At 50.9% G+C, this 17,481-nt stretch overlaps 6 protein-coding genes across 6 annotated transcripts; all 6 read left to right on the forward strand.

The window, feature by feature from the left end:
* Positions 1 to 3,033: 3,033 nt before the first annotated feature.
* Positions 3,034 to 4,434, forward strand: Aud_006701 (amine oxidase, flavin-containing superfamily; the record flags this gene model as incomplete). The annotated part of the gene is made up of 1 exon (XM_043291598.1): positions 3,034 to 4,434. The coding sequence occupies one exon, from the start codon at positions 3,034 to 3,036 to the stop codon at positions 4,432 to 4,434; it is 1,401 nt and encodes a 466-aa protein (XP_043147533.1).
* A 1,145-nt stretch (positions 4,435 to 5,579) lies between these two features.
* On the forward strand, positions 5,580 to 7,204 carry cp6 (putative carboxypeptidase S1; the record flags this gene model as incomplete). The annotated part of the gene is made up of 4 exons (XM_043291599.1): positions 5,580 to 5,833; positions 5,882 to 6,212; positions 6,262 to 6,775; positions 6,822 to 7,204. The coding sequence occupies 4 exons, from the start codon at positions 5,580 to 5,582 to the stop codon at positions 7,202 to 7,204; spliced, it is 1,482 nt and encodes a 493-aa protein (XP_043147534.1).
* A 331-nt stretch (positions 7,205 to 7,535) lies between these two features.
* Aud_006703 (glycoside hydrolase family 95 protein) lies at positions 7,536 to 10,004 on the forward strand (the record flags this gene model as incomplete). The annotated part of the gene is made up of 3 exons (XM_043291600.1): positions 7,536 to 8,011; positions 8,059 to 8,285; positions 8,329 to 10,004. 3 exons carry the CDS (start codon positions 7,536 to 7,538, stop codon positions 10,002 to 10,004), a joined length of 2,379 nt encoding a protein of 792 aa, XP_043147535.1.
* Positions 10,005 to 11,022: 1,018 nt separating this feature from the next.
* Positions 11,023 to 12,656, forward strand: Aud_006704 (putative RAN small monomeric GTPase (Ran); the record flags this gene model as incomplete). The annotated part of the gene is made up of 5 exons (XM_043291601.1): positions 11,023 to 11,082; positions 11,133 to 11,225; positions 11,271 to 11,424; positions 11,474 to 11,697; positions 11,745 to 12,656. The coding sequence occupies 5 exons, from the start codon at positions 11,023 to 11,025 to the stop codon at positions 12,654 to 12,656; spliced, it is 1,443 nt and encodes a 480-aa protein (XP_043147536.1).
* Positions 12,657 to 13,131: 475 nt separating this feature from the next.
* On the forward strand, positions 13,132 to 13,866 carry Aud_006705 (Mpv17/PMP22 family protein; the record flags this gene model as incomplete). Its single annotated transcript, XM_043291602.1, has 5 exons — positions 13,132 to 13,142; positions 13,193 to 13,247; positions 13,298 to 13,403; positions 13,451 to 13,756; positions 13,802 to 13,866. The coding sequence occupies 5 exons, from the start codon at positions 13,132 to 13,134 to the stop codon at positions 13,864 to 13,866; spliced, it is 543 nt and encodes a 180-aa protein (XP_043147537.1).
* Positions 13,867 to 15,240: 1,374 nt separating this feature from the next.
* On the forward strand, positions 15,241 to 17,040 carry Aud_006706 (sugar porter family MFS transporter; the record flags this gene model as incomplete). Its single annotated transcript, XM_043291603.1, has 3 exons — positions 15,241 to 15,561; positions 15,615 to 15,871; positions 15,927 to 17,040. The coding sequence occupies 3 exons, from the start codon at positions 15,241 to 15,243 to the stop codon at positions 17,038 to 17,040; spliced, it is 1,692 nt and encodes a 563-aa protein (XP_043147538.1).
* Between the last annotated feature and the right edge of the window lie 441 nt (positions 17,041 to 17,481).

The following is a 17,481-nucleotide window of genomic DNA, read 5'->3' on the forward strand; positions in this document are numbered from 1 at the left end:
TGACACACTGTCAGAGCGGGTAGATAAGGCATCTGCGCAAGCTTCCCATAGACGGATATGATGTACTCTCCTCCTGCACCATCGATGGCGAAATCGGGGCCCTGCTTGTCATCGCAAAAACCGAGTTTCCTGGAGGTAATGGGCACGCTGTCTGTTGAGAAATGGAATTCGATCCCCCCAAATCCGCCTTTGAATCTCGTGATGGATATCCCTGTCAAGTACTTAAGGTACGACCCTCCTGGACCGCCGAACCAGACCCAAAAGAGGAGATTGTGACGAGATCTCGCAGGCGATTGGCCCATCCAGGCCCCTTCTTTCATGCGTATATTGTCTGGTGGGAGACCTGGATACCATAAGGCAGTATTAATGGGAGACGACGTACTTTTACTTTTTCGCCGGATTGGCCGCCCCAGCGCCAGAGAGACGAGTTTGAAGCCCTAGTCTGCCATTAGTACAGTGAGTAAATCGATGCAAGTTAGAGTGAACTCTCACATCAAAAGAAGCAGTCATCCCGACAATCTCCCCTTCTAACTTTAACATACGTGTTTGAGGACATGTCTTATTCGAACCGAACCATTTTGTGATGTTGAATCCTTCGTCGATTATCTGCAACCCATGAATTCCACTCGTCCCCGCTGCGACAACGAAACCCCCAAAGTCTACTATATCGGCTGAAGAATTGTTCCGAGATCTGTAACCGAGTTGTGTGCTGGTCCCATCGTCGAAGGAGAGTTTAAGACCTGTGATGTAGACTGTGCCCTCAATGTCAATGCATGAGACAGTGATTTGACGCAAATGACTAGAGAGAAAGACACGCTGTGTGTATAAGATTTGGCAGCCCTCAATGTACTGTTCAAGCTTGTCGGTATTAGTAGCCTTGATAGGCCAAGGGAGCTTCACCCAATCCAGGCCCACAGGGTCCCTGGGGTTGTTAACAATAGTTGTTGTGTCAGGTTCAGACAATTCCAGGATTTCTTTCAGGCACCGTCCCAGTTCCCAGATCCTGGCTCTATTGTGTAAGGAACCAGCACGCTGAATGCATATAAAGCGATACAGCCATCTTGAGTTAACGAACTTGCTGGGTTCCAGTTCGCACACCTCAAATGCGAAATCACACTCCTCTGACTTGATTTTTGATGTCCAAAAGTGTGAACTTTGCATCATGGTGCTCAACCGCCTTGACATGAATCGTAATTTCAAGCAGTCGTGCACTTTCAGGTAAGCACATATCTCAAACCAAATGTCCAACGACAGCAGATCAAGACAGCAAGCACACTCCGAGCGGGATTCAACTTTCTTGATCGGATACGGCGTTGATGCCTTGCGATTCCCCGACTTCTTGGGCCCCATAGATCCCCGCAATGCTGTCCTCCAGGTCCGATGGCCATCAGGAAAGGGATCTTGTGCCATCGACCGCCAAGTCTCATATCTCCCAGTTACACTGTAATGAAGCTCACCTCTGCCAGATATCTCAACCATCCCACCGTACGAATGACCCCAATTAATCGTATTACGGGACAGGTGACACTGTGAGTTGCATACATCCACTAGCCGAGCAAGTGGCACAGCCCTTTGGCCATAAATACGTCTCAGGAGTGACCAGCATGCTTCGTGCAACAGGAATAACGGCATCGAAGGGAACTGGATAAAATAGCGCTCGAGGTAAACTTCTATGTATTCAGGCTTCGGTTCATCGTTCCAACGACTGTTCTCGGCACGAGGGACAGACAGCGCTGTCTTTCCCGGGCGATATCCCAAGCCAGAGATTTGTGCGCCGTCTCCCGACTGATAAACTAGTCTCTATCAGCGGTGTTGCAGCCCCCATCGGACAGGCACTTCACTCACCAAGTCGGCACATGCTTGTCCATTTCCTCTTTTCTGTACATCCTTCATGGACTTCATCACCGCAAAGAATACAGTAAGGGGAAACCTTACTGCGAGACATCGTTCGTACCTCCACTTATACTTGAAACAAGACATATAACATATTAGGCAGCTGTAGATAAGTTGTGTCTGCCGTACGAGGCAGGATCGAACCATCTAACTGGCATTTTCGAAAATCCACTGGACAAAGATGCAGCAGGACTGGTACTGCGTCATTTTTACAGCGATATTGATTTACTACGCAGGAATTATGGCACGTCGTTACCAAACCATGGTAGGTTCATCCACTCAACGTGTTTGACTCATTGAAAGGCACGATCCTTAATATAAAATGGTCGGAATCGAAGGAATTGACATGTGATCTTTAGAGTGTCATGTAGCATAAGATGAGCCGATGGGTTAGGGATGTAAGTGAAGACTTCCCTACGGGTCATTTATTTCAGGGACGGCATTTTGCATGTCAAAATTAGGTTTGCATGCAAAAAGGTACAAACCGTGGTGCCCACATGTCAATACACCCTCGTCTCTCCGGCGATTCTTTTTCGGACTGGATTTAGCTTCGAACTTCACTCAGATTTAATGCTAAATAAGGTTTTCGTCTGCTCTACAAATACCGTAGTCAAAGTCGATAGATCAAAGGCCAAGTCCATGGCGTCTTGCCTTGACTTGACTTATCAAATAGTGTTGATCATATGATGCCACTGGATTGTTACACAAGCCAACCACTCCCAGGCACGTAGTATGCGACACGTCGTCGTCGTCGTATTAGTAACAGGAGTGCGTGGATTAAAGGATTTTGAAGGATCCAGCAGCTTGGTAGGATATTTGATATCACTCGTTTTATTAGGGGATGGCATGGGCCCGAAGGCCATACAGGGAGTGTGAAGGCCCCTAAGGTCGGCATGACAATAACGTAGGTCATTTTGATGTGGTACAAGTTGTTGAGCGAGCTTGTGATTTGAAGAATCTGAACTCATTTCCCCTAGAGTTTGGACAAGATATCCCCCTTTTCTGTCCCTAGTAGGGGAATGCCTGGGTGGCATCCTGCGCCACCCTGCCGGCGCTCCAGGGCATGAGAGCCTCGAGTTAAAGGGCATAAAAATCCGATCTCCCCTTTGTAACATGAGATTCAACCACCTTCCGTGAATCATGTATATCTCGATCAGAACCGCGAAGTCCCTCCTGGCCAGCCTTTTGCTGGGGCATGCCATTGCGCACTCCGGCAGCAGCGCCGGTCATGATTTTTTGCAAATTGAAAACGCCAGTACCATCGTACGCGACGTTGCTGTAATCGGAGGTGGAGCTTCCGGCACCTACGCTGCCATCCAGCTCCGTAAGCTGGGCCACAGCGTCGTGGTGGTCGAAAGGGAACCCCTCCTAGGCGGCCACACAAATACCTACTATGATCCAGTCAGCGGCCAGTACATCGACTACGGCGTCCTGATCTGGCAGGATATCCCCGAGGCAAGAGACTTCCTCGCCCACTTCAACATTTCCACGACCACCGTGCGATTCGGAAACTCCGATAGTGCCCGCGTTGATCTGCGCACGGGACAAAACGTGCCCCCCCCGCAGGGCAATGTGACCGACGCGATGATGCGGTATGCGCAGCAGCTGCTCAAGTATCCCTATCTCGAGGAGGGATGGGATCTCCCGGACCCTGTGCCGGAGGACCTACTGCTCCCATTCGGAGAGTTTGTGAAGAAATATGACCTCGCACCAGCGGTGGAGACTCTGACACTGTATGTGCAGGGTCTCAAAGACTGGCTGCCGTACCCGACTGTGTATATTATGAAGTATTTCAGTCTGGGGGTGGCGTTGGGCGCGCAGAATGGGTTCCTGGGCACCGTGGACGGCAACAACGGGGCGTTGTACACAGCTGCGCGCGAGGAATTGGGGGATGATGCATTGCTCGGCAGTACTGTGGTTAGGATGGAGCGTCCTGCAAACCGTCCGCATCGGATCTTGGTCCGAACCCCTAGTGGCTACCAACTCATCAGAGCGAACAAGACCATCATCACTGCTCCGCCGAAGCTGGAAAATCTGGCGAATTTCGACCTGGACGATACAGAACGTGGTGTTTTTGAGCAGTTCGAAAACACGTTCTACTACACCACTGTGACCAGGATCCCTGGGCTACCGGCCGGACTTGGAATCCTCAACCGCGGTGCCGACACGCCGTACAATCTCCCTCCTCTGCCGGGAGTGTACACCATCACGCCGACTCGCGTCCCGGAAATGTACACGATTTTCTACGGCGGCGGGGAGGCAAAGACCGAGGACGAGGTGAAGCAGAGCATCAGAGACAGTGTGCTGATGTTACATGAAGCGGATTTTAATACCTCCGCGCCTGAGATCCTGGCCATCAGTAACCACAGTCCATACGAGTTGTTCGTTTCTTCCGACAAAATCGCCAGGGGCTTCTATCGCGATCTGTATGCGTTGCAGGGACATCGGAACACGTACTATGCCGGCGCTGCGTTCCACGCGCATAACTCTGCTGCCCTCTGGAGGTTTGTGGACAATCTGTTGAAGACCCTGTTTGATTGAATTTTCTGGGAGACTCGGACTTGAAGGCAAGTATGCCGCTAAGTGGTGTCAAAAGGGACAATAGGCTCTGGTGTGTGCACAGCCTATCTTATACCAGAGTGTTGTTGATGATCCTGCTCCTGAAGCCCGCTTCGCAGCAGCTGAACTAGTACTATAATGGCGGTAGACTTAAAAAATAATAACGAGGAAGATCTTGCTCAGGTCGTTGCAGTCAACTTCCTGGAGCATGAATGCTTGTCTCCTTGCCCAAAGACGCAGATAAGGTGAGGAAGTAAGATAGATTGTTCCAAAGTTAAAGATATTGCGAGACAAATCACTAGTGAATGACGATTATTGTGCTGGCGTGACTCGGCAGCGCTTCGGAGCAGCGGTCATACAGCCTGCATGGGATGAGTTGTTCACGCAGTCTAAGGTAGACACCAGACCACATTATTAGCTCAGTCAAGCATAAATCCTGCAGATGTTAGCAGACTATTGTTACACATTTCGTCATTTTCTTCAGGGCGATCAGTTGACTTTTCACGAGATAATTAAATGGAAATAGCGACGGGATATTCTTGGGAATGGCATGTGACATATATCAGAATGATTAATTGTTTTTGAGACACGTTATCTGAGTGATTGTGCTGCGGAATAACTAACTAACTGCAAACAACCCCGGCTGAGATAAGCAAATGTGGCATATCATCAGGGGCATGGATGTCACCAATCAGGCTGAATGTTTCCCCTTTCCCCCCCTCCTCTGGCTTGTCCAAGTCCCACAAGAACAGCCGAATGTAACCATGATCAGGGATGTTGATCCGCAGCCGTCGCACATTCGTTCGGACTCCGGTCTTGGCTGCCGATCGCCAATTTCTCTTGAGCAAAGCTTGGGTTGTCTTGACGATTTGTCCACCGGACGAATGCCCGGACTGGGCAGGTGATCTGAGATAACAGCGTCGTATTCCGACGGCACTACTCCGTAGTCGGTCATAAGGCTCGTTCCTGACGAAGCATAATTGATATGATGCGATATTGGTTGAGTGGATGATCCCCTCGTCTTGGCGTTGTTTCGCAATTTCTGGTGTTATAAAGAGGGACCGCCCCAACGGCGAGGACGGATCGCTCTCATCTATCGGTAGAATACAGGTCGTCTGAGGTTAACGATGTGGTACCAAAAGTGGTTGCTCCCTCTCCTGGTCGCAGGGGCCAGCGCTGCCCCCGCCAGCACGGCCAGCGCAGCCAAAGACAGTGTCTCGTCTGTTGTCAAGAATGGCGTCAAGTATACCGTCTTTGAACATGCCGCGACCGGAGCCAAGATGGAGTTTGTCAAGAACTCGGGCATCTGCGAGACTACTCCCGGGGTGAACCAGTACTCTGGGTATCTGTCTGTCGGGAATAACATGAACATGTGGTTCTGGTATGTACTACGCAATAATTGACTATATGCAGACCCTAATATGCGCAGGTTCTTCGAGGCCCGTAACAACCCCAAGCAGGCTCCCCTCGCTGCCTGGTTCAACGGCGGCCCGGGTTGCTCATCCATGATCGGTCTGTTCCAGGAGCACGGCCCTTGCCACTTTGTCAACGGGGAAGATACTCCCTCGCTGAACGAGAACAGCTGGAACAACTACGCCAACATGCTGTATATTGACCAGCCTATCGGCGTTGGTTTCTCCTACGGCACAGACGACGTGACCAGCACGGTGACTGCTGCTCCGTATGTATGGAAGTTGCTGCAGGCCTTCTACGCACAGTTCCCGGAATACGAAAGCCGCGATTTTGCCATCTTCACCGAGGTAAGTCCCGTCTCTGAGCTTGCGATACTAGATAAAGCTGATCTTTTAGTCGTACGGTGGACACTATGGCCCCGAATTTGCCTCGTACATTCAGAAGCAAAACGCCGCGATCAAAGCTGGAACGGTTTCTGGCGAAAACATCAACCTGGTCGCCCTGGGAGTCAACAACGGCTGGTTCGACTCGGCCATCCAAGAAAAGGCGTACATCGATTTCAGCTACAACAACACCTACAAGAAGCTCATCTCCTCGTCCGACAGCACCCGTCTGCTGAGCGTCTACAACAGCCAATGTCTGCCAGCGATCCAGAAATGCACAACGACAGGCACCAACGCCGCCTGCAGAAACGCCGACAGCGTCTGCTACAACAACATTGAGGGGCCGATCAGTAACTCCGGTGACTGGGATGTGTATGATATCCGCCAGCCACGCGATGACCCCTATCCGCCTGCGACATACTCCACCTACCTCACCAACCCCGACGTTGTCAAAGCTATCGGTGCACGGACGACCTACCAGGAATGCCCGAACGGCCCGTATAACAAGTTTTCGCAGACGGGAGATAGTAAGTCCCCTCTTTTCTTCCTAGAACTGCACAGCTGACGATGTAGACCCTCGCTCGTTCCTGTCGACTCTCTCCGACGTGGTGAAGTCGGGCATCAACGTTATCGTGTGGGCCGGCGACGCCGACTGGATCTGCAACTGGATTGGCAACTACGAGGTTGCCAATGCTGTTGATTTCCCCGGACACGCGACCTTCAAGTCCAAAGGTCTCGCGCCATACACAGTCAACGGCGTCGAGAAGGGCACGTTCAAATATGTGGACAACTTCTCGTTCCTGAGGGTGTATGGGGCGGGCCACGAGGTTCCCTACTACCGTGAGTCCTCCCTGTTGCTGAATGTGGTCAATGCTAATATGTCCTCTGTAGAACCCGAAGCCTCGCTTCAAGTATTCAAGCAGATCCTCCAGAAGAAGCCAATTTTCTCGACTTAGAGATATCGTGTGCTCTCTTGGAGTCAGATGATATGGATGTATATACCATGACATACCGTTAATCACAATTAGCATTGAAGACGGGAACGGGGCCATCGTATGCCTGTAGATCGTGCGGGGTTGAAGCGGGTTATACCCGGTATACTGCTGTCAGCGTCGATCCTCCTGGATAAATACATTTTGGCTAAATTCCTAGTGACGGTCAAGGGATATGGATGACTCCTGGTGATATCTGCCTTCCATGCTTTATGCAACTAAATCCCCGCACTTAGAACTATCAAGTATATAACACAGGACTAACCCCACCAATGCATTGACAAACAACAGCAAGATGTGGCTCACCTCAGCGCTAGCACTCCTCACTGCCCTTTCCCCAACCCTCGCCACCTCATTCAACCCCTCGACATACACATGGTACACCACCCCAGCGGCGGACTTCGCCTCCACCCTCCCCATTGGCAATGGCCGTCTGGCAGCTGCAATCTGGGGTGGCGCCCTCGACAACATCACCCTGAATGAGAACTCCATCTGGAGTGGCCCGTTCCAGGCTCGTGTGAACCCACAGGCGTACGACGGGTTCACCAAGTCGCGTGCTATGCTTGAGGCAGGGAACCTGAGTGCCGCCAACGATGTGGTGCTACAGGAGATGGTGAGTATTCCGAGCAGTCCGAGGGAGTATAACCCGCTTGGATTGTTGAGGTTAGATTTTGGGCACGATGCGAGTACTGTGCGGAATTATACGCGCTTTTTGGATCTGAATACGGGGGTTGCTGGTGTGAGGTATCAGGTTGGGGATGTAGTGTATAGGTAAGATGTTTTTCTTTGTTGCAAGTAGAAAAGGGCTGACTGGTTAGTCGGGAGTATGTTGCTAGTCATCCCGATGGGGTGTTGGCTGTTAGGCTCCGGGCGAGCAAGGACGGTGCGTTGAATGTGATTACTTCGTTGGAGAGAAGTAGATATGCGGAGAGCTTGACTGCTGGGAGCAGTAAGGGCATAGGTACTCTGACTCTGAAGGCGAATAGTGGCCAGAGTACGGATCCTATTAGGTTTACTGCGCAGGCGAGGGTGTTGAATCGTGGAGGTAGGTTCGGTCCCCTTTTTATGCGTAAAAGCTAACCTTTTAGGTCGAATCGCTACCAACGGAACCTCTGTCGTTGTCAGTGGTGCCTCGATCGTGGATATCTTCTTTGACGCCCAGACATCCTATCGATATCCCGATGAGAGCCAACGTGAGGCTGTTGTCACGAAGCAGCTAGATGCTGCAGTGAAATCGACCTACCCTGCAGTGATGCAAGCTGCAACCTCAGACTACCGGTCTCTTTCTGGCCGCGTCAAGCTGGACCTAGGCTCGTCGGGATCCGCAGGAAACCAGCCCACGGACATCAGACTCAAGAACTACAAAGCCAACCCCAATAAGGACCCCGAATTGGTGACCTTGATGTTCAACTTTGGCCGACACTCGCTCATTGCATCCTCCCGCGCAGGGTCATCCTCTGGTCTTCCCGCCAACCTCCAGGGTATCTGGAATCAAGACTACTCGCCCGCCTGGGGCGGCAGATACACCGTCGACGTCAACCTGGAGATGAACTACTGGCATGCGCAGGTCACCAATCTGGCAGACACGTTTGAACCCGTCATTGATCTCATGGATAGAGTCCTGCCGCATGGACAGGACATCGCCAAGAAAATGTACCACTGCGACACGGGGTATATCCTGCACCACAACACCGACCTCTGGGGAGATGCTGCCCCCGTCGACAACGGAACCAGCTGGACCATGTGGCCGATGGGCAGTGCGTGGATGTCGATGAACCTGATGGACCAGTACCGCTTCACCCAAGACAAGACCCTCTTGCGAGAGCGCATCTGGCCGCTCCTCAAGAGCGCCGCTGATTTTTACTACTGCTACCTCTTTGACTTTGAAGGCTACTACACCAGCGGTCCCTCGATTTCCCCTGAGCACAACTTCAAAATCCCAAAAGATATGACTATCCCGGGTAAGACCACAGGAATCGACCTCGCCCCAACCATGGACAACCTTCTACTCCACGAGCTCTTCATCGCCATCATCAAAACCTGCGAGGTCCTGGGTATCAAAGGCGACGATCTAACCAACGCCCAAAAATACGTTTCGAAGATCAGACCACCTCATATCGGCTCCGACGGCCAGATCCTCGAGTGGCGACGCGACTACCAAGAGACCGAACCAGGACACAGACACATGAGTCCCATCCTAGGGCTCTACCCAGGCTCGCAGATGACACCGCTTGTCAACCAGACCCTGGCAAACGCCGCCAAGGTCCTTCTCGACCGCCGCATCACCTCCGGCAGCGGCAGCACGGGCTGGTCGCGCGCGTGGACGATGTGTCTCTACGCGCGCCTCTTCGACGGCAACAGCGTCTGGAACCACGCGCAGTACTTCCTGCAGAACTACCCGAGTGACAACCTCTGGAACACGGACCACGGGCCTGGCAGTGCGTTCCAGATTGATGGCAATTTTGGTTTCGCGGCGGGGATCGCTGAGATGCTGCTGCAGAGCCATGCGGTGCTGCATCTCCTCCCGGCGTTGCCGGCTGCTGTCCCGGACGGGCGTGTGAGTGGTCTGGTGGCGCGGGGAAATTTCGTTGTTGATATGGAATGGCGTGGTGGAAAGTTGCAGCTTGCCAAGGTTGCGTCGAGGAGTGGAGGAGTGCTGGCTTTGAGGGTGCAGGAGGGGAAGCCATTTACTGTGAACGGGCAGACCTATACGGAGCCAATCCAGACTGTTGTGGGAAAGTTGTACACGATCAGGTTGAAATAAAGGGCGTCCTGGAGGAATAGGGTGAAGAGTGGACTCAACAGAACACATGACTGTGTGTCCTGGATGATCGGCACAGAAGACTGGCGAAATATATTAAAACACCCTTGCTTGCAAAAGTGACTGATCTTGATGCCAAGACGGTCGGCTCGTCAATTTCCTCACTTGCGTCGCTTTTTTGTTCAGAAGATCTTAGACTATCCCCTGACACTTGAGCAGCTGCTTTAGCAAGTCTCAGGTAAAGTCAAGGCCTTGATGAGAGTTTATGCTACTCCGGAATATAGTAAGGTGAAAAATCAGTAAGATCTTAACTATACTCTATCTCATCCTCAACAGCCGCCCCAAGACTCACCAGTCCACTCCATAGCAAGGACTAAACGCGAGTACTCCTGCATCAACGTCTTCTAAGGCCTCCCCGATAAGGCATTGCCCTGATCCTTTATGCCAGTACCCCGGTAGCGAGTACACGGTCGTTCTATATAATCTATGAGGGATTAGGGAGGAGGATGAAAAGTGAGGGTCGCCATCCCGAAGAAAGTACCGGCCGTCCAGGACGAGTCGCTGTAGTATTTGCGGGAGGAGCCGGTTTTGGAGACTGCGCCGCAGGTACGTGAACCCTTCTTACGCGATGTCATTTAGAATAATTGATTGCGATTGGAGAAGCCGACTTTGTTCAATGCGGTGGGTCCTTTTTACCATCAAGAACTATTATTGTATCATGTGTTGTCTATATGGAGCATAGAATTGTCTCTGGGCATAGTACGGGAGTATTGTGGGAATATATTAGAGGTCAGCATTTGGAGGGACATTAGTGTCTGTATACACATGTGTCCAACAAGATCCCGGTTCAGGCCCAACATCAGCGATCGGCCAGACCATAATAATAATAAGCGAATACTTAAATACCCCACATTCCGACCAGCCACACCAATGCCTGGATTATCCCTGTGAATGATATCCCGCTACCATTACGCTGATCCTATAATTATTCTCTAGCGAATAAGTGAATATCCACAACAAAATGACCAAGGATCCCAGGACATTCAAAGTGCTCCTGGTAGGAAACTCCGGTGTGGGCAAGGTATTGTGATGACTCGTACCCACCCTTCGAGACATGGCTAACCAACGCAGACAGCCTTCTTGCACCGATATCTCAACAAGAGATTCGAGCATTCGCTACCGGTAACAGCTAACGTTGACAAACATGTTATCCATCTACACACAGTAAGGTCCTGTCCTTTGCCCACAGTACAATTGCTCATGTTCTAGATCGACGGCCCGGTGAGGTACGAGATCTGGGATGTGAACGGCACCCAGAAGCCCAATACTCTGGCTTCGAGGGAATTCGATGAAATTGATGCAGCGATTATCATGTTTGATCTGACAGACCGGATTTCATACAATAATGTGCCTAATTGGTACCGTATGTACAGGCCTTTCTATTTCGGGGCAGTACTGACGGAAACGTGCAGAAAGCCTCGTGAACAAGGATGGGATGCGCCTTGGGAGGTTTATGCCCATTTGCATCTGTGGGAACAAGAATGATGCCTCGGAGTATGCGAAATTACCTCCAAAGGCTATCACGTTTCCCAAGAAGAAAGGAACAGGCTATGTGGAGATGTCTGTCATGGATCTGGACAACATACATGAGCCGTTCCTTGATCTTGCGAGGCAGCTATTGAGGGATCCTGTCTTGGTATATACACCTGTCATGCTATCGATCGACGCGCTAATGCTTCTCAGTGGTATAAATCACTGCCCGAAGTTGGACCGGCAGTATTGGCATCTCAAACGGTGAACCAACGGTGGTCCCAGGAAAACGGATCCCAAGATCCTAAATATGCAATTGGTCCCCGTGTCCAGACCAAGGAGATTCCACCTCCTGAAACCGAAACACAACCCGCGACCGTAACAAATATTTCGGCTGAAAACCCCCCAACCGTCATCGAGTCGCCCAAAAAGGGGATTGCATCCAACGGGCAACTGAAGTTCATCAGTACTACGAACAAAGCACAAATTGGGATCAAATCGCCTGCCAACGGGACTGCCTCAGTTTCCAGCGAGACAAAATCGGCAGTCAATCAAACCGTCCCAGTTGCAGAAGAAGAAAAGACGAAGCTTCCTATTGTGCGTACAGAAGAGCACCAAGTTACGAAGCACCACGAACCGAGAAAGGAGCCTTGCGAACCCAAGAGAGCACTCGAACCCCCAGAAAAGCAATCAACCCTTGCTAAAGATCAGAGCCTCTTCGTGCTGTGCATCCAGTGCATCAGAATGATTCTCATCAAGTGCATCCAGGGAACATCCCTCGCTCAACTATCCAATGGCAACCCGTGTTTTGCCCTCGTCACGACAGCATGCCGCTCCTGTTGTCACGACTCGAAAAAGCCCCAATCAAACGAAGTGCGCATGTCTCCCGATCTGATTCGGTATACAGCCATGTATGAGTGTGCGCGCAAGGTGGCCGAGGGCGACGTGGAGGTCCTCGCGAACAAAAAGACTGTTGCGCATATTTCTCTTGACAAATTAACGGACGGTATTAGCCCCGAGTGTCAAATCCTGGGGATCTCCACCAGTTCGGAGACACTGCAACGGTTAAGGCAGGTGGGGAGGAAGGACGTGTTGTTGGGGTACGTGCCGGGGGCATTCCTCTAGGCTTGGCATTGGATCGTGGAGATATATAGCTTAAAGGTAGACACATTGGAGGGTCTATGATCATGTCTTCCCGGAATTCATCTTCATCGAGTAGGGGAGTTTCTACAGACTACCAAGTGCACCCTAGTACTGGACACCACATCGCGGATCCGCGGCTGGCAACGGCAGTACCAGCAACTTCAATTTCCAAGCAACTTGGCCCGGGTTTCTTTGAGTTTTGTTGATCAATCACACGATTGAACACTTGGTATTAAGGGTGTACAGGGTGTGCGGAGGCATGTTATGACTTCATAGCGGGTAGATTTCCATTTTTAGACTTCCCGATACGATGTGGAGTAGGACGCGATGATCAACAAAGGGGAAACGTCACCACCCCTTTCAGGATCAAGTTTTATCAACCAACTTCAATTATCTTCATAGATTGAATTGTTCTTCTGAATCTTTTATACAGAAGTTTTGATTTGGAAAGCTCACAATGTTTCAATGGTAAGATGCAAGTCCAAAGGACAGCGAATGGCTCGCTCACGTGAATATAGGTACCAGCGAAGTTTAGTCCAGCGTCCTCTGTTGACGCAAAGCTTGACAACTGCGGTTAGTCCTACATTCTGGAGAAATTCGAATTAGTCATTCATTGCAGACAGTGTCTTTTCGCTGTCGGAGACAGCCTCGCCCAGCAAGCCGTGGAGAAAAGAGGTATCGCTCAGCATGATGTGATCCGTACTGGACGAATGGCCCTTTACGGCGGAGGTACGCGGACTCCTTCCTTACCATGTTACCATTTCTCACGGTGTTAGCTGTTTTTGGTCCTCTGGCCACAAAATGGTTCCAGGTCCTGCAGAGACGAATCAATCTGCCCTCCGCGCAACGAACAGTCATTGGACGCGTAGCAGCCGATCAATTACTATTTGCTCCCACCATGATCGGAGTTTTTCTGTCCAGCATGTCCATCCTGGAGGGTGGAAGTCCCAGCGACAAGTTGGAGAGATCGTACTGGCCAGCGCTGAAAGCGAACTGGACGGTGTGGCCGTTCCTGCAGCTGGTGAACTTTGCGCTTGTGCCGCTGCAGTACCGGGTGCTTACAGTTAATGTTTTGAATATTGGTATGAACCTTGTTTATCCTTTTGGTTCTGAGCTAATTGACGTAGGATGGAACTGCTTCTTGAGTTTGCTGAATAATGTTGGCCCGAAAGATGTGCCTCTCGTTGCTTGAGAGGAATTCGTTTTGTCCCATAGATTTAGAGTGTTCCGCCTATACATGTTATTTAGACTGCCATAGAATAAGATGATTTTTTGGCTTTCCAGGAGCGAAGAAATGAGAATTCGGTCTTTGACACGTGGAAGGAAGTTTCCTATTTCGGCATCCCAATCGCTTTATGCAACACAGCGACTTTTCCCTTCAGAAATCGTTCCGCATGTCGATTTTCACTTCCGCCTGGATACCAGGATAACAGCTGTGAACTCACGAAGCTATATTGGGGAGACATGACAGTGCAAGAGGCTGTTGTGGGCAGTGGACAAATAGACCAGCTTCTTTGACGTGTACGTTCCAAGACAATGAGCAGAGCTGGAGATGGGAGATTCGCGGGGAAAGTATCTATTGTAAATCGACAAGCTACTGATTGAAACTAAGTGGGATACAATCCAAATCAAACCACTCATGTGAAAGCTTATCGGATGGGTTTAGATGTGGGGATGCTGATCTGTGGAAACGCGGAAGAAGTGGTCCAATCTATGGGGATTTGCTTCTCGCTTCGTCGTTAAATGGTCTTGTATAGACAAAGGCCTGGAGGGCCTGATTCAATTTGCCCTTTGAGGTTTGCACAAGCCAGGGGGATTATGGAACGATCATAGAATTGAGGTGGAAGAAGCACTGAAGACTCGACATAACATATTGCACCATGGTAACACCGTAGAGCGACCATTTCATCCTACATATGACGAAGAAATAAGCTTCCCATCAAGCCACCCCAGACAATTGATGGCTCAAGAGACTTGGCTGCGGTCATCAGTGATGTGCTGGCGAAGCTTATTGGCGGGGCATCGACCTGTCAAAAGTCGCCGTGGGCTTACCGGTTGCGGGCGATGACGGCAACGACACGCTCTTCCCCAGACTGCCCCAGAATCCGCCACCCCACTGGTGCGTCTAGAGCTGAATTCCTCTCTTGAACAGGTCGCCTAAACTCTCTGTTGGTGGGTCTGTGGAATATTCGCCATGTCATTCATCGGTTTCTTTGCAACTGTGGAGGAACAGGAATTGCTACTCTTGTACCACGGAAGTTGCGGCAATTCGAACCCTCCACGTGAGCAGGGACCCAAGCGGGGATCACCGGCGATGACAGAATGATTGGGATTGAAGCTGAGAGGCTGCTAGGATGATGCTTCTTCGCAATGCGCAAAAGGCTGCGAGTGCGTGTGCTTGTGTATGACCTCATTGTGGCTTGGCGGAGAGCTTGTATTATATAGGACGCTATTATTCTTTAAAGCTGTGCGATGGGCTTCCGATCCCTCCTCCACCTCAATCAGACCCCCACTCTATGCAAAAGGAACTCTAACTGTACTATAATTCTGGTGATCCGTAGTGACCATGCTGTTCAAGAAGCCCAAGTTGCCTCAGCCCAATCCTGACGCCTACTACCAGGATGATCAGGGGGCATCCGACACACACTCCCAGACTGCCATCGCGGGTGATGACAGTCAGTTGGTTGATACTCATATTCCTCTCTTGACTTGGCGGTCGTTCATCATGGGCGTGTTTGTCTCCATGGGTGGTTTTCTGTTTGGCTACGACACCGGTCAGATCTCGGGTTTCCTGGCGATGAAGAATTTCCTGCAACGGTTTGGTCAAAAAGCCCCTGATGGGACGTTTTACTTCTCCAACGTCCGATCCGGATTGATTGTCGCGCTCGTACGTTTGCTTCGATCCCCCTCTTACATGTTCATCTACTGACGAGTGAACAGCTGTCGATTGGAACGTTGATCGGAGCTTTGATCGCAGCACCGATTGCGGATCGCATAGGCCGGAAATGGTCGATCACCGGCTGGTCGTTGATGATCTGCGTTGGAATCACTGTTCAGATCTCTTCTCCCACCGGCAAGTGGTACCAGGTAGCCATCGGCCGGTGGGTTGCCGGATTGGGTGTCGGTGCTCTCTCCCTTTTGGTCCCCATGTACCAGGCAGAGTCCGGTCCTCGGCACATTCGTGGTTCTCTAGTCAGGTAAGTCGTCAAGTTTGTGTGTGTGTGTTGCCAAAGACAGTGCTGAGTATCGCAGTACCTACCAATTGTTCATCACCCTCGGCATCTTCGTGGCCAACTGCATCAACTTTGGCACTGAAGCACGAGCCGATACTGGCTCTTGGCGTATTCCAATGGGCATCACATACCTCTGGGCCATCATTCTTGGTACCGGCATGGCCTTTTTCCCCGAGAGCCCTCGATATGACTACCGACACGGAAAGATCGATAAGGCCATTACCACGCTTTCGAAGATGTATGGCGTCCCGAAGAACCATAAAGCTCTGAAGCTCGAATTCGAAGAGATCAAACAGAAATACGAGGAAGAGGTGGCTAGTGGTCAGGTCACTTGGGTGCACCTCTTCCGGGCCCCGCGTATGACTTACCGTGTCGCGGTGGGTGTCTCTCTGCAGGCCCTCCAGCAGCTCACTGGCGCCAACTACTTCTTCTATTATGGAACGACCGTGTTCAAGGGCGCCGGTATCTCCAACAGCTACGTCACTCAGATGATTCTGGGCGGTGTGAATTTTGGATCCACTTTCCTAGGCCTGTACCTCATCGAGAACTATGGTCGTCGTCGGTCCCTCATTGCCGGTGCCCTATGGATGTTCGTGTGCTTCATGGTCTTCGCCTCTGTTGGCCACTTCTCCCTTGACATTCAGACCCCGGAAAACACTCACACCGCCGGTGTGGTTATGGTGGTATTCGCCTGTCTCTTCATTCTTGGATTCGCATCCACCTGGGGTCCAATGGTATGGACCATCATCGCAGAGTTGTACCCATCCCAGTACCGAGCTCGAGCAATGTCTCTGGCGACCGCGTCCAACTGGCTGTGGAACTTCCTGCTCGCTTTCTTCACCCCCTTCATCACCGGTGCAATTGATTTCCGATACGGTTATGTCTTCGCAGGATGCTTGTTCCTCGCCGCCGCGATGGTGTACTTCACCGTTATGGAGGGACAAGGAAGAACACTGGAGGAGATCGACACGATGTACGTGTGGAAAATCAAGCCGTGGCACAGCTCCAAGTATGTCTTTCCTGACCAGGTGGAGCCCCGCAATGAATCCGAGAAACGCGCAGCGGGAACGAATGAGCAGCACATGGAGACGTCGGGTGCTCAGCCGGGGAGTTCTCGGCAGGAGAATGCGTAGAAGCTGGATATTATTTGGCGGATCTTAAAAATTCGCATCATGTCATGACAACAGAATCGTACCTCTTTCTAGCAGAGCCTTTACTCAGATATTTGTATATTAATGTATTGCGTATTTTCTCTTCTCTCAAGCCTCAAAAGACTGTAGGGGTAACATGTCCCCTATCCCCTTGTCGTCCCGAGCCACCGTGTTACTAATGTACGACTACTACAGTACAAGGTACGGTGATTTCCGCTGTCAAATATACGTAGGCAAAGCTACGCTACGATGGTCACGACAGATAACCTTGCGATATAAGGTTTAAAGACATACAAGCGGCACGGTAGCCGTCCAAAAGAGCTTGTCGCGTATTTGAGCTTTCACTCCTGGCTGCTATCTAGCACAGAAAATGCTATAGTAGCACCGCAGCCCCTCCATTTTATTGATGACAGAGAAGGTTGA

Source organism: Aspergillus udagawae (genome assembly GCF_001078395.1).
Source record: "Aspergillus udagawae IFM 46973 DNA, scaffold_4, whole genome shotgun sequence".
NCBI lineage: Eukaryota > Fungi > Ascomycota > Eurotiomycetes > Eurotiales > Aspergillaceae > Aspergillus > Aspergillus udagawae.